The following is a 16,458-nucleotide window of genomic DNA, read 5'->3' as shown; positions in this document are numbered from 1 at the left end:
TGCCCTTGCTCCACCCCCCTTCTCATCCCATCATGGGGGAACCCCTGACACGGATGGAGCCCACCCTGAGTCTCAGGCATGTCAGAGCAGTCAGTCACTGGAGCATTACAACACCCCACAAGGCAAGTAGTCATTATCCTCCTCGTGAAGACGAGAAAATGGAGGTGCAGAAGTTAAGTGATGGGACCGATCTCACAGACAAGGGTGCTAGAGCTGGGATTTAAAATCAGGCCATATAGTTTCAGAGTCTAAGCACTTAACCAAATGCAATTCTGTCTCTCCTCCTGAAATGCTATTTATTCTTTTACCTTGCCTGGCTCTTACTGAACATTGTAAAGTAGAACATAAACAAACTGTTCCTATTGAATCATGGTGGACTCTGAACCCAGGCAGGAAGAAATCACTCAACTGCTAGCAACAGAAATGTGGTAACTGGCCAGCTCTCAGGGCAGCCTCAGCAACTTTAGAGTGAGGGGCTTCCTATATAACAATTAGCATCTTCTCCAAAAAACCTTGTCCTACGACATTAGAAGAGAGGAGTTCTGGTCTGTCACTTATTAGCTGAGAAAGCTGTTTATGGGGAAAAAAATCCTATAATCTAGTGGATTTTCCAGGTTTCTTAAGTATGAAAATCAGGAATATTAAGAACACTCTATCCACATTACAGGCAGGCTGTGTGTTAGATGAAAGTAGCTTGCAAACTGATAAACAAAATACAGGTATTTGTTATACCTATGTAATTGAGGTGTAATCAATTCTCAGGACGGGTTTCAGAAACAGAAAAATATCAAAGCCTACCTCCACCTAAAACAATTTTAATGCCACAAGCAGATGAGGTACCTGGAACAAATAAGTACCAAGAGAAGACTTTTCTGAGCACCACAGGAGTTTAAGGAAATGCAGCTCTGTTTCTGGGAATAAGCACAGAACACCCAGCATCAAGGAGCTGCTGCTGTGTCTCAGTGCAGCACAGAACGTGGGCAGATGGGACTCACGGGTACAGAAAAAACATGGTAAGGATGTTTACAAACAAGGCCCAGCCTCCTAATTCCCACCCGGAACCCCTCAGATGACCCAAGAGATCCCATGTAAGCTTAGTTACAAATCCATGGGAGGCTGGGCCAGCCTTTAGCTCACGGTACACACCTGTGCTTAGCGTGGAATGGAAAACAGGTGTTTTAAGAGAGCAACCATAAAAGGTATTTCTGCACATCTGAAGAGTCTGTATCTCCCTTCTCCATAAAGCCTTTTTTTTTCTTTTTCTGGTTAATGATCACATGCGAATCACTTAATTCACCTAATGCTTAACTAAAACACTATCTTTTTTTTTTTTTTTTGTCTTTTTAGCTATTTCTTGGGCCGCTCCCGCGGCATATGGAGGTTCCCAGGCTAGGGGTCCAATCGGAGCTGCAGCCACCGGCCTACACCAGAGCCACAGCAACGTGGGATCCGAGCCGCATCTGCAACCTACACCACAGCTCACGGCAACGCCGGATCGTCAACCCACTGAGCAAGGGCAGGGACCAAACCCGCAACCTCATGGTTCCTAGTCGGATTCATTAACCACTGTGCCACGACAGGAACTCCTAAAACACTATCTTGCTTTATAGACTAAATATATTCCTGAAGCCATTTTTAAAGTATTTTCCAAGTTTCTAACAGCATCCAAGAATCACTCTCATTTGAAATTTTCTAGTTACTCTAATTATAAACCAGAGAAGGCAAGGAGTAAGTGGGAAGAGGGGGAGGGCTCTCCTCTGACAAGAGCAGACTCACAAGCCCCGCACACCTGCACCTCAACCAAGTGCCAAGGAACAAGTCTTGAATTTCTGGAAAAACCCAAGTAAATGTTCTATGCTAAATTGATTTCACCATCCTCACCAGTTCAGTAAAGACAAGTTTCTGTGTGGCGAGTCCCTGGGGTCTCCAGGCAGTAGCAAGTATCGGGCTGGCGGTTCCTGGGCACCTGCTGAGAACATGGCTCTCTGCACACCCTTACCCACCACTACCCTGAGCAAGAGCCGTAATGGGCTCTGCCCCCAGAGGAAGCCAGGCTTCAGGGGTCTAGAGCAACAGAGGTGGACAGGAATCCAGGCTGGCCCGATTCTAAGCCTGCTCTTATTCCTCAACTAATTTTAATAAACTATTTTGAATCCTCAAATATCAACGTGAACTTTAAAATGCTTAGTTTCTAGGGTTTCTTGAGAGTCCCGGGAGAGCTGTAAAGAAATGGTTATGGCTATACACCATCAGAGATGGCATCGAAATGTATGGGCTGCCCCAAACTTCAGGTCTAATAACAAAGAACCACCCTTAAAATCATCCTATGAAGCCCCATCTTTTGGGCACGAGAAGTCTTACATTGGTGTTTCCTAACTGCAGTAGATGGACTGTGTAATAGGACTTCACGTCTTCTGACAGGAACTTCACACTGAATCCCGTTTCCTTAAACAGCATTTCTCGGCTGTCTTTTGTCGGCCAGTACTGTGCACATTTAACCTAAATTTAAGAACGTGGATATGATTCTTTTAGTTCACAGACATTATGAAACCATAAAAAGCTGGAAAGGAAAACAAACCACATACACGGTGTATATTTTTCAAGTACCAAAATCTAAGAATAGTCACACTTTGTTTTATGTTCAATGTATTTCAGTAAAACTGACATCTTACAAAAAGCAGGTTTGTAAAATGTTCCTCTAACTTATACATTAAAGAAAACATAATTAGATACCATGTTCATAAAATAAAAATCATCTGTCATTTTTCTTTTCTCTTCCTTTTTAGGGCTGCACTGGCGGCATATGGAAGTTCCCAGGCTAAGAATCAAAATTGGAGCTACAGCTGCCAGCCTATACCACAGCCATAGCAACATGGGATCCGAGCCACGTATGTAACTGATACCACAGCTCATGGCAACGCTGGGTCCCCCACCCTTGAGGCCAGGGATCAAACCCACATCCTCATGGATATTAGTCGGATTTGTTTCTGCAATGCCCCAATGGGAACTCCCATTTGTCATTTCTACAGCAGATAATTTATATTTTAGCATCATACTGGCATTCACTCTGCTTCTAAAAATATCAAACTCTTGAAAGGATCTTACCTTCAAACAGTACTGAAAAGGCTTTATTTTATAATATTTTCCACAAATAACCATTAATCTATTAAATACTGCATATCTAGAAACAACATTCATACTTACTAAAATCATGTCAGGGAGAGAATAGGAAGATAAGCCCCCTTTCTCTAGAGTTGTTACAATTTGGCGTAACTACTGATGATGGAATTCATATTCATGATAATCAAAGCATCTCCCAAAAAATCAAATTATGAAGCCAGCAGGACAGGTAAGGTGAGACAGAGCCACTTCATTATGAAAAAAACACCAGAAAAACACCCTTGTAAAAATATGGCCACTCTACCTTTTCTAACTCACAAAGACCTGCAAATAACAAACAATAGAAAATGCCTCCAGGAGTTCCCATTGTGGCTCAGCAGGTTAAGGACCCAACATTGTCCCTGTGAAGATGCAAGTTCAATCTCTGGCCTCGCTCAGCAAGTTAAGGATCCGGCATTACCACCAGCTGTGGTGTAGGTCACAGATGCAGCTCAGATCTAGTGTTACTGAGGCTGTGGGCCAGGCCACAGCTGTAGCTCTAATTTGACCCCTGAACCAGGAATTTCCATATGCTGCACGTGAGGCTGTAAAAAGGAAAAAAAAAAAAAAAAAGAATCCAAAGGCAGCAGCTCAGGTCACTGAGGAGGTGCAGGTTCGATCCCTGACCCTGCACAGTGGGTTAAAGGATCCAGTATTGCCGCCATTGTGGCTCAGATTCAATCTCTGGTCCAGAAACTTCCATATGTCACAGGTACCGGCCATGAAAAAAAAAAGAGAGAGAGAAAAGAAACAGAGACTAACTAAACTAAAGGTAAAAGAGGTGAATAAACACAACAGATGATGTCTAAAGAGAAAAAGAACATCTTTTTAAATCAAAAAGAAAGGAAGAGTGAGTCAAATAGGATTAGAGAAAATGTGGCAAATACAAAAAACAGGCAAAGAAAATCTAACACATATATAATAGGAGGCCCCACAGAACACCAAAGCAAGCAAGGGAACAAAATAAATGTTAACAAGTATAATTCAATACTTTTTTCTTTAAAGAAAGAAAAAATATTTGAAATCCACACTGGAAGAACACACTATGCCCCTGGACAAACTGACCCAGCATGACCAACACTGACATATTTCAGTAAAATTAATGGAATTTGAAGGAAAAAAGTTCTATGGGTAACAGAGGTTTAAAAAAAAATAAGCAACTTATAAAGGAAATAAAATTAGATGTCTGTCTGGCTTTGACAGTAGTTTGTAATGTCAGAGGAAATGAAATAACACATTCAAGTTGCTCAAAGAAAAGCAAATGTGAACGAAAGATTTTATACCCTGCCAAACTGACTTGAGCACTGGGACAGCAAATAAATGGTCCAGAACGGAAGAAACAGGGACTACAGTGTTCCTGAGCCCTTCCTTAGGATCCTTTTGGGTAAGAGCTGCAGACAGAGTAATGGAGAGACACAGCAGTATGCACACATGTACACGAAGCAATACGAGAGATTGTAAAGCACTATAAACCCTGGCAGTGTAGGCGAAGTGCAACTTCAAAAACAATAGAATGGGGGTAGTTCCCATACTGGCTCAGTGGTTAATGAACCTGACTGGTATCCACGAGGACTCAGGTTTGATCCCCAGCCTCACTCAGTGGGTTAAGGATCTGGCACTGCCGTGTCTGTGGTATAGGCCCTGGCTACAGCTCCAATTTGACCCCTAGCCTGGGAATCTTCATATGCCATGGGTGAGGCCCTAAAAAGACAAAAGACAACAAAACAACAAAAAATCAGAATGGGGAAAACAAAAAATTTTCAACTTTTTTCAGTGGTTATTTTGATAATGAAGTTTTGTTATTATGAGTATATTCTCTGTGTAACATGGGACAAAGTAAGAGTCATTATCAGATGTTCTACATCCCTAGTGTCTCTGAGAACCAGAATTTATGGCCTGGAAAAAGGTTGTAACAGATGTAAAGTAGAAAGGGTTAAGCCACCTCCCACAGTTCTGCATTTGAACACAAACATTTTTTTTTTCTTAGCTCTGTTTACTGAAAGGGTAACAATAAATATCCCTATTTTTGTTGTGACCTTGAGGCACTATTGCCCAAGAAAAGAAACCGAGGCTCCTTAAAGAAATAGCTGATTCTTACAGAGGAGTTTTAAGATGAGCCTGCAGTATGCGGTCAGAACAGACAGCAAGAAAGCAAGAAACAAGACTCTTAGGCTTGTTTCAGAAGAACTCAGGGCCCAACTTGAAGAGACTTCTGCTGGCCCTGGAGGGACAATTTGACTACAAATAGGGATAATAACTGTAATTGAGTGAAATGAATCAAATACCTTGAAACTCATGACTTCACAGTAACTGATCCCCTCCCGCCCCTGCCCCCACAGCAAGGAAACCTAAGTGGTCACATACTAAGGACACTAGGGAATTAGCTTTTTTTTTTTTTTTTTGCCATTTCTGGGGTCGCTCCCATGGCACATGGAGGTTCCCAGGCTAGGGGTTCAATCGGAGCCGTAGCCACTGGCCTAAGACAGAGCCACAGCAACACAGGATCCGAGCCGCATCTGTGACCTACACCACAGGTCACGGCAACGCCAGATCCTTAACCCACTGAGCAAGGCCAGGGATCCAACCCGCAACCTCATGGTTCCTAGTCAGATTCGTTGACCACTGAGCCAGACAGGAACTCAGGGAATTAGCTTTTTTTGAAGACTGCTTTTCCTATACATATATGGTCAAGTAACCAGAGTGGGAGGTTTTTTTTTTTAACAGAAATATTCCAACAAAATCTCAAGACTGCTTTGTCTAAATGACAAAACTGGAATATCACTACTTTATAACCCCTATCAATTAAGGAGCTGAGCACTGACTAGCAACAGCTGACTAACAACAGTATCATCACTATGCTGATAAACAATATCACCCAGAAGGATTAAACCCAAACCTCATGAAGCATCTAGATCCAATCACTGCAAAAGTGATTTCTAATTTCTGGTGGCAGTCTTATCTCTTTAACACAGTAATTATACTGCAAAGTGAGGGATAAAGCTTATAAATCCTCTAGCTTACAATGCTTCTCAAACTGTCCAAACCACAGTGATCTGTAATCACAGTGGGAAGCACAAAACCACCCTAAGTGACTACTGCTGACTCTAGGGGCACTGTGGTATAGCAACGCCACTTCAGATCAGAAACACTTCACCACAACTGAAGACCACTAAAAAGAGGGAAAAATCAGGAAGCTTAGGAAGTAAAGTGGACTCAAGGCTCAGGGCTGCAAGAGACCCGACAGACAGTACTCTCCGATCTGGTGTCTGACAGAAGAGGACCCTAAAGCCACAGAAGTTGAAAGACTTAAGCAATGTAACACCACTAGTCGCCAGTGGGATTAGATTGCACTTCAAACATTAATACATTTATACATCCCCACACTTACTGTCTCATGAGCTGAGAGCCGATGGTAACTTACAAAGATTTGAAAAACCTGTCACTTTTATCTTTTACAAAATTTCCAAGATTTTGGTAATAATTACTGTAAAGGTTCTAATAAAGCCTAGGGATTCCAAAGGTCTATATACTACTAGTCAGTATTTGTCGCATCATACTTATACTTGGTGGAGGATAGCGGTCTGCGATTGGTATTTAAATATTTATGTAAGAAAGGAAAGGAGACATTAGTTCTGGTCAGAAACACCCTGCTAGCTTTTAGCAATTAAAGACCAAAATGAACAAATGAATATCCCTAAAGAAATACGAAAATACTTATAAGTTAATAACTACAGGCAGTATACAAAGTTGTAAATATCAAGTATTACTCACCGATTCTTTCTCCACAACTCGGTTCAGCATGACAACTGCTTTGGTCTTTTGCTGCCAAACCATGAGCCAGAAATGACAACCTGTATTAGGAAGCGGACCCTGTGAGAACAGAGAAGAAAAAGTAGGTATGAGAAAGGGATGAGCAAGGCACCAAGGAAGCTGCTTCAGGTAAGCGTCTTTTTCCAGAAGAGTGCATCTGATCATACCGAGGACATGGAGACCTGAAATCCACTTCAAATACAAAATAGGACCAGGGGTTCCCACTGTGCCACAGACGTTAAGGATCAGCATTGTCTCTGCAGCAGCTTGGGTAGCTGTAGAGATGTGGGTTCAGTCCTTGGCCTGGGAAGTTCCATGTGCCGGGGGCTTGGCCAAAAGAAAATAAAAAAAGGATGTATCGGGAGTTCCCGTCGTGGCGCAGTGGTTAACGAATCCAACTAGGAACCATGAGGTTGTGGGTTCGATCCCTGGCCTTGCTCAGTGGGTTGAGGATTTGGCATTGCTGTGAGCTGTGGTATAGGTCACAGACAAGGCTCGGATCCTGCGTTGCTGTGGCTGTGGTGTAGGCCGGTGGCTACAGCTCCAATTCGACCCCTAGCCTGGGAACCTCCATATGCCACGGGAGCAGCCCTAGAAAAGGCAAAAAGACAAAAAAAAAAAAAAAAAAAAAAAAAGGATGTATCATTTCATCAATACAGTCACTCCTTAACCTTCTGTTAGTGGTTCTGAAAAGGGAAGGAGGTTCTCAGCCATTCCACTTAGCAGCAGTACTGCCAATTTCCTCCTGCAAAATGGAGATCTATACCAGACATGGAGAGAGAGAGAGAGAGATATCCTTATGCATTTGGGGGGAGGGCTGTATCTATAGCATGTGGAAGTTTCTGGGCCAGGGATTAAACACTTGCCACAGCAGTGACAATGCCAGATCCTTACCCCACTGCACCACAAGGGAACTCCTTCAGCTACATTTTACTTATTATTTTGTCTTTTGAGGGCCGCACCCACAGCATATGGAGGTTCCCAGGTTAGGGGTCTAATCGGAGCTATAGCCACTGGCCTATACCACAGCCACAGCCACAGCCACAGCCACACCAGATCCGAGCTGAGTCTGTGACCCACACCACAGTCCATGGCAATGCCAGATCCTTTATCTCACTGATTGAGGCCAGGGACCGAACCCACAACCTCATGGTTCCTAGTCAGATTCGTTAATCACTCAGCCACGACAGGAACTCCCCTTCTTCAGCTACATTTTAAAGCAGACCAACCACAAAAGCAGCAGTGAGGTATCTGGTCCAGATCACACACTTGCCTGTGTTAAGATGTAACTCCTCCGAGCCTCTGCTATGTCAACCAAGCTGGCGTTAATATAATCATTTTCAACATTCTGCAGTTTAACACGACTATGATCATCTGAAATAGAGAGTAAACCATACTGTCATTCAAACGTGCCATTTCTCTTAAAATTTTATTTATTTAAAATTTTATTTTTCTGTTTACAGCCGCCACCTGCAGCATATGGAAGTTCCCAAGGTAAGGGTAGAATCCAAGCTGCACATGCAACCTACAGAGCAGCTTACAGCAACACCACTGAGCAAGGCCACAGATCGAACCCACATCCTCACAGACACTATTTTGGGTTCTTAACCTGCTCAGCCACAACAGGAACTCCTCTTTTTATTTTAATTTTCTGGGTATTTATAAAATGACAGAAGAAAATAAATTTGACAAAGTCAAATAAATTAGCACCACAGAGAGGTTAAGTCAAATCCCAAATTATGCTCTTTTTATTTTTTATTTTTTTTGGCTAAGCCCACAGCATGCAGAAGTTTCCGGGCTAGGGGTCGAACCTACACCATAGCAGTGACAATGCCAGATCCTTAATGAGCTGAGCCACCAGGGAACTCCAATTACTCCCTTTTTAAAAAAGGATGCAAAGATGAAATCCTTTTGTTACTGTATGTTAAAAGGAAATGCTTCTGCTTGTGTAGATTAGGTATTATTTAACTAGAAAACAAACCAAAGAGCAAAACGTAAGTAAAAAGAATAAAGCATTTATCTTCCTAAAAGTAAAAGGATGGAAGCTTCTTGGTGCCTAAGAACTAATAAGTCTACCTACAAAAACCAATGGCCTCAAATAAATAAGGCCAGACTCCACAGTAACTACATTTCATTCTCTTCATTCCTCAACAGATCTGCATTCAACTAAATTTAAATAATTTTAACTATATTTAGACTAAGTGCTAAACTATATTTATTTAATATACTTGGAATATTCCAATTCTTTAAAGGACAACTAAAGATGCTTCATTACTTAGGCTGTGTTATAGGAGTTCAGATATACCTCTAGTTTTTGAAAGTAAAAATCTCACAGATTTAGAATTCATGCTTAAATATGTGGAACACACAACTTTACCTTGGATTGTGTTGGTGGGAAGGGAAAAGAAGTATGACACTGGGAGAGAAAGCACATGTATAATAGCAGAATTGGCATTAACTTGAATTCCACATATGATCGTCAGAGGCACATCACTGAATTATAAACTAAACTCACATCTGATGTCTAAGTGGACAACACGTTCTATTAAAAACTGCTCCCCCTGAGCAAATAACAACCATTCTCTCCCCCACTTTTAAACTAAAAAGACTGTTCACATTATCTCTATATGAAAGCAAATGTTAAATGGCTTTAGTTTCACATGTCAATTTAGCTTCAGTTTCACACAACAATTTATCTGAGATGTTTCTGCAGGATTGAACCCAAGACCTCTGTAAATATTACATGCCATTTGCCAACAGGAAAAGGGAAGATCTTGTTATAGTAAATTACTGATACTAGTGTTCTCGGAAAGATGATGTCAACACTTAAAAAAAAAAAGTCACTTCTTTTTAATAGTCTGATTACCCTTTAACTGTTATATTATGGGAGAAAGTAGAAAGGTCAGCTACATAATTAAAATAAAGACCATCTACCTTCTAGATAACACATATCAAGAGAATAACATGTGCTTTTAAAATGCTACAGCCTCCCTAAAATTCAAGTCCCACTAAAATATAATGCCAAAGGAATGTATTTCCTCATGTTGTAATCACAAAAAAAACACAAACCCCAAAGATTAATCATGTCTATTGCACAAGTGAAAAAAGCAATTTGGCAAAAGAAGCAAGAATGCATAAGCACCAGGCAGGTTCCCTTCCATAGCCCTTGGAATTGGGGCTTATCTGGCAGGTCCTCCAGACCCTTCCATGGCAGTGGAGGAAATAGGCCTGGGCAGAGACAGAGGTGCCCTCTAAAGGGTACCAACACCCTGCCCTCTGAACTCACTGTTCTTTTCCCTCCGGTGTGAACATGGACCCCAGGTGTCACTATGGTTCATAAAAAACACCAATCACACACCCACATAAGTACAGAGCCATTCCTTGGAGCCCCAGCGCTGACCAGTGAGGAGCAGGGTGCTACCCTAAAGGCACCCCTACGAAAGGAAGGTAATCCTTGGGAAAGCGGTAGCTACTCAGGACTGGCTAAGAAATGTTTGCTCAACCTATATTTTTAACTCAGGACTGACTGATTTTTTTAAAAAAAACTCTCCGATACACCTACACCATTTTAATTCTTCCATTAAGATTAATAAAAAATGAAAAGTAGGTAACTCTTTGATTAAGAAGAGAATCTTAATCTGTGTAGAGAAAAAACTGAGTTTCTTGTATTAAATAAAACATATCCCTTTAAAACTATATACAAATACCTGCAAGTGACACAGGTCCCCTTAAACCTGAGGGTCTCCTCCCCCAGGTCACAGCTGGTCTGTGCGAAGTCTGAAGGGTTCACTCCAAATCAAACTTTCAACTTCCGAATTAGGAAAAACCCAGAAAGCCACATGCTTGCTCCTCTCCCAGAGGAGTTAATTCTGCATAGGAACCTCTGAGATGAGTGTCAAGATGTCAGAGCCCCCTAAGCTCTGGGTCCCCAGTCGCAGCACCCGCAACCTTCCTTAGGGGACGGCCATCTCCCTGCCCTGTCTTCAAAGGGTCCACAGAGGGAGAAAGTGACAGGGATTCTCACTTTGCCACACAACAGGCCACTAAAGCAAACAGACCACACTGCACAGGAAACCTAATTGCTCAACAACCACCAGCGGCAGAACGCAGGGATGAGCGCTTCCTCCTGCCAGGGAGGTGGCAGCCTGGGGAGGCGGCGGCCTCAGAGGGGCCAGCTCCCTCGGCCCCGCCCTCTCGGGCTGTTTTCTGAGAAACGGCGGCATCTGTCAAGAAATGACTGGCTCGAACCACAGCCGTAGCTGACAACAGAGCTGAGCAGCCTTTTCAACACTGTCACAATGAGCTTTTTTTAAACACCACCCCCCGCAACTGGCTTCACCTTTTATCATTATTACAAAGATATCTTCTGGAAAGTCCGTCAGGTCAAATAGGAAGGGTTCACATTTACTGGAGAGAGATCAGGATTAACAGAAGCTGGGAAGAAGTTCGACCATCAGAACAGCACAGACTCTGCCCCCACCCCCGCCCCCAATCTCCACAGAGGACAGTGGCCTGCAGCATGGATTTCCATGGTACACAGCACTTCCCTGCCAGGAACACAGCACGTGCGACAGCTGTGTCAACCTTCCTCGACCCTCCAAGGAGAAGGCGTGAGGCACCAAAAACATGAATTTTCTCTTGTAAATCAAGTGCTAAACCAAAAGCGGTGCTGGAACTAAAGCCAGGTCCCCATAAGCACTAAGTGCCATGTGACAAGGGAACAGATGAGCATCAGACAGAGTGTCAACACTGCAGTTGAGAAAAAGCCACCTGCCACAGGATCCTTCACTGCCGACATAACCACCATGTCATTCTCGGCTGAAGGACACAGCTGGCTGGTCACTGTTCCACCCCGACACCTGTGCAATGTTCTGCTCATCTTACTGACACTCGTGAGCCAAGGTCATGCCCTGGAAAAGCAGGGACAGCAAGGCCACCACTTGGCCCGGCCCTGTCTTCATCACTGCGCACACCGCTCTCATGGGGGACCTGCCTGTGACTTCCTTTCTCTGCTGGGTGCCAACCTCCCTGCACCCTCCATGGTCTGCTCCTGACCTTTACCACCTCCAACACTCAGCACACAAGTCCCACAAGCCGGACAAGAGGACAATATGACACTAAAAAGCTTTGTTCAAAGCTTTTTAAAAGAAAAGAATCCTATCAAGCAATGAACTTCACTGCCCCAGGAGCCAGGGAGCAGGCCAATGGGGAGGAGGAAGGCACACTTGGGCTGGGGGTGGGCAGGGGCCCTGAGGGATGTGCAAGGCACCACAACCACCCCCAAGCACATGAGAGTTTCCAGGAGAGAAGAGCAGCAGGACAGTGGGCAGACTGGACAGAGGAGGATAACCTACCCACTGAGAGCTCAACCAGGGGTCCCTCAGAGGTAGAGGAGACCGAGTGGCCACCAAGCCTCTCCCAGAGCACATGTCACCAGGCTGGCTACTTGGAGCACACAGTGGATTCAACCTTCTCCAAACAAGAGGTCAGCTGTCTGCAGACATCTGTCTCTCTCAGCCAATCATGATTTCAAGTTCCTAAACTTGACAGGACAGTTAGCTAACTAAATCCTGCTTACATATCCCCAAAATGACTCTACCCCGAGAGTCTCTGAGATGGAGAGAAGACCTGGAAAGTGTCCTCACAAAAAGGGTAAAATGTGGAGTTCCTGATGTGGCACCAACAGGATCAGTGGCGTCCCTGGGGCGCTGGGACGCAGGTTGAATTCCCAGCCCAGCACAGTGGGCTATGGATCTGGTGTAGGTAGTGACTGCAGCTCAGATCTGATCCCTGGTCTGGCCAGTATGTCATATCCCATATGCCAAGGGGCACAAAAAAGGGAAAAAAAAATAAAAAGGGTAAAATTCTTCACTGCCATGTGGAACATGGACACTGTTCCTCTTGGACAGCTTCTATAAAGTAAGACACACTGGCTTCAACGTAATACAGTCAGTGAGCATCTCACCATCTTCCTGGAAACTCCTCTTCTAAGGGAGTCAGAGGCTAAAAAATTGAGGGGAGAGGCAGTTGGGGGAAGAAGTGTTACTTTCCTTACATCTACAAACACGTGGGGCACCACACAAACAATACAGACCAGGCATTTATTAGATACCTTCCCCATTCCAGGCACTTGGGACCTGTCCATACCCCAGGGAACACAGCTCTCAGAAAGGCGTGGACAAAAAGCAAAACAATGCAGCCAATGACACGTTTACAGCAATAACTCCTATGGGAAACAAGAGCAGAGTAAAGGAGATAAGCTGTCCTGGGGAGGGGCAGGTTAAGATTCTAAATGGGGTGGTCAGTGACGCTGACATTCAGCAAAGACTTGGATGAGGTCAAGCACACGAATATCTGGGTTCAGAGTGTGCCATACACAGACAAGAGTGAATGCTTTACACAGGAGACTCGCCCACATGTCGGGGACACACGCCTGAGGCCCAAATCCTGAAAACAAAGGGAAGGGAGAGTTGAGAAATCCTGTTTGGATTCACCAGTCTCAATGCCCAAATTCAACAACTAGAGAAATCAGGTTTCCACTTCCATAATCTCCTAGTGCCAACGCCACTGAGGCTGGCAAGAGCTCAAGTATTGTTTACACAATGAATTCCAGAAAACATTCATATTCAGATGGTGAAGCTGTGGCAGAATGGTTCTCGAATGATATATCGCTATTAAGCCACCATAAACGCCAGCAGATGAAGCCATGTTAATTGACTTTAGGAATGAAGTAATTTGGCAAAGCAAAGAACTCAGAAAGCTTCAGGACTTACCAACACAGATAACTGAGGTTCTGTGGTGCAGATGAAAGCAGGCGTGGACTCTGGCGTCTGCTCTGGCCCTGCCAGCCCTGCAGCTGCAGGCGTGGCTGGGATGTCCACGGGCAGAACAGCCTGCTACTGGAGACGCATGCCCTGGTCAGCACCACTGGTGCTCTGGGGCCTCATTCTCACCATGAAAGGAGACGGCTGGCCTACCCAGCCTTTTTCCACTGTCTACTGCCCGACCCCCACTCGGATCTCAGTGTCAAGTATAGAGCCCTCGAAACGTCCTTTTTTATCTGAAACATTTACATGAACTTGAAATTCCCTAGTGGCTCAGTGGATTAAGGATCCAGCATTGTCAATGCTTTGGGTCAGATCACTGCCGTGACTCGGGTTAGCTTCCACAGGCCACGGCATAGCCGGAAGGAAAAAAAAAAAACGGAGTTCCCATTGTGGCTCAGCCAAAATGAATCTGACTAGTGTCCATGAGGACACAGGCTGGATCCCTGGCCTCATTCAGTGGGTTAAAGGATCCAGCATTGCCATGAGCTGAGGTATAGGTCGCAGACACGGCTTGGATCCTGTGTTGCTGCGGCTGTGGTGTAGGCCAGCAGCTGTAGCTCTGATTTAATCCCTAGCTTGGGAACCTCTATACACCACAGGTGTGGGCTAAAAGACAAAAAAAAAAAACAAAAAACAAACAAAAAAAAAACAAAACAAACAAAAAAACCCCAACTGTATAGGAGGTTAAAGATTCTACTTGTCTATGTACCTGTATTTTGTTGTTGTCATTATTCTTGGCTACAGTGAGCAATGCCTGACATGGGATCTCAGTTCCCAGACCAGGGACGAAACTCCGGCCACAGCGATGAAAGCAACAGACACGGGGAACTGCCTGTGCATCTGTATTTTAACATGTAAACTAGTCCTCCCCTGAAGCCCATTCTGAGTACAACTGCCGAGTGTAACTGACATCCTGGTGGATGTGCCAGGCTTCCTTCTTGACTCAATGCCCCATCACAGCTCAGACAGCAGAGCTCCCCCAGCAATGCAGCTGCTACCCTAGGGACAAGGCTGTGACCCACTCAGCCTGGGAGTGGTGGCAGCACCAGGGCCTTCTTTGTTCAGGTTAAGCTTGTGGTGGCTAGGGACCCTGACAAGCTCACCATGCCCCCACTGCCTCACACAATGCCTTGCCCAGCACCCAGTTCAGGAAGGCCAGCAGATTCAGAAACCTAGAAAACTCTGGTCTAACCCACAGACAGACACAGCCCCGCCTCCAGTTTTGCTGGAATCATTTGTGTGGTGAAAATAGTTCACACAGCTTTATCACATGTATAGATTGATGCTTCCACCACAAGGTCCCCAGGGGCCACCCCTTCTATTCTCGCCCTTCCCACCCCACCCGCTAATCTGCCGGCTTCCCATCAGCATGACTTCGAGACTTCAAGAACACTGCAAGGTCAGAAGCACACAGCAGGGAGCCTTGGGAGTCTGGCCACCTGGCTCAGCCCAAGTCCTGTGTGGCCCATCCAAGTTGCTGCGTGGCACGTGTCCTACTCCATAGGATGAACACAGCCACAGATGGTTAACCACCAACTCACTAAAGGACATCTGGGTTGTTCCAATTTGGGGCTCTTACAATTAAAGCTGCTCTGAATACCCATGTACGCATTTCTGTGTGGACATAAGGCTGCAATTCTGAGATACACATCTAGGAGGACAGTGATCAGGTCATATAAGGCAAGTAGATGTTTACCTTTTAAAGAAACTGCTTGTGCTATTTTCCCAAGTGGCCACATGGTTTTACACCTTCATCAGCCTTGGGGATCCTGTATCCTCAAAGTACCGGGGCCTCAGCTGCTCTAGTAGGTATGGTGACCTCTCACCACCATGGTTTTCATTTGCTATTCCCTAAGGAAAAGCATGCATGTACTTATCTGTCATCTATGTTCATTACGTTTTTCCCATTTCCAAATTGGACTGTTAGGGTTTTTTACTGTTGTATTTTCAGAGTTCTGTACACATTCCACATACGAGTTCTCTGTGGTTTATGCTTTCTCCCAGTCTGTCCTCATCTATCCATCCTCCTAACAGGGTCATTCGCAGAGCACAAGTTCTTAATTTTGGTTGAGTCCAATTTGTTAATATTTTCCTTTTGTGGATTGCGCTTCTCGTGTCATGTTAAAAACTCTTCACTCAATATCAAAAATGAAGATAGACTCAGAGGCCAAGGCCCTAATTATTAACAAGGACACTTTTAAGTAAATGAGCTGTCATACAATGGATTTTGAAAATGTTACGCAGATTCAGTTTTTAAACTTTCGATGGGATGAGGAAAATGTTAGCAAATATGTACATAACAGTTACCATAAAATTTGTTATACCTATACTTATTCTGAATACTAATATACAACAGTCTTGGATTGGTTTGTTTTTGGCCACACCCGAGGCATATGGAAATTCCCAGGCTAGGGACTGAATCTGAGCTGCAGCTACAATCTACACCACAGCTACAGCAACACTGGATCTTTAGCCCACTGCACCGGGCTGGGGATTGAACCTGGGCCTCCACAGTGACCTGAGCTGCTGCAGTCAGATTCTTAACCCATTGCACCATGGCAGGAACTCCTTATACAAGAGTTTTTACCTAAGTCTTACTACGACAAGCACATCCTTGTCATGTATATATCTGTCTTCATAAATTGATTTATTGTCGTACAAT

General features: G+C 44.3%; 1 protein-coding gene across 4 annotated transcripts in view; it reads right to left on the bottom strand.

The window, feature by feature from the left end:
• PTPN2 (protein tyrosine phosphatase, non-receptor type 2) overlaps nucleotides 1-16,458 on the bottom strand; it is a 77,275-nt gene that overhangs the window by 22,887 nt on the left and 37,930 nt on the right. For 2 of the 4 annotated variants that reach the window (XM_021096020.1, XM_021096021.1), the window contains exons 3-5: nucleotides 8,243-8,343; nucleotides 6,931-7,029; nucleotides 2,362-2,499 (exon numbers count right to left, since the gene is read on the bottom strand). In XM_021096020.1, coding sequence (XP_020951679.1) covers nucleotides 2,362-2,499; nucleotides 6,931-7,029; nucleotides 8,243-8,343 — 338 coding nt within the window. The remainder of the gene's footprint in view (nucleotides 1-2,361; nucleotides 2,500-6,930; nucleotides 7,030-8,242; nucleotides 8,344-16,458) is intronic. The other 2 variants (XM_021096022.1, XM_021096023.1) reach the window with 1 other exon arrangement.

This window comes from Sus scrofa, chromosome 6 (assembly GCF_000003025.6).
Source record: "Sus scrofa isolate TJ Tabasco breed Duroc chromosome 6, Sscrofa11.1, whole genome shotgun sequence".
Taxonomy (NCBI): Eukaryota; Metazoa; Chordata; class Mammalia; order Artiodactyla; family Suidae; genus Sus; species Sus scrofa.
The sequence above is the reverse complement of the archived record's forward strand: the minus strand, read 5'-3'. Positions and strand labels throughout refer to the sequence as shown.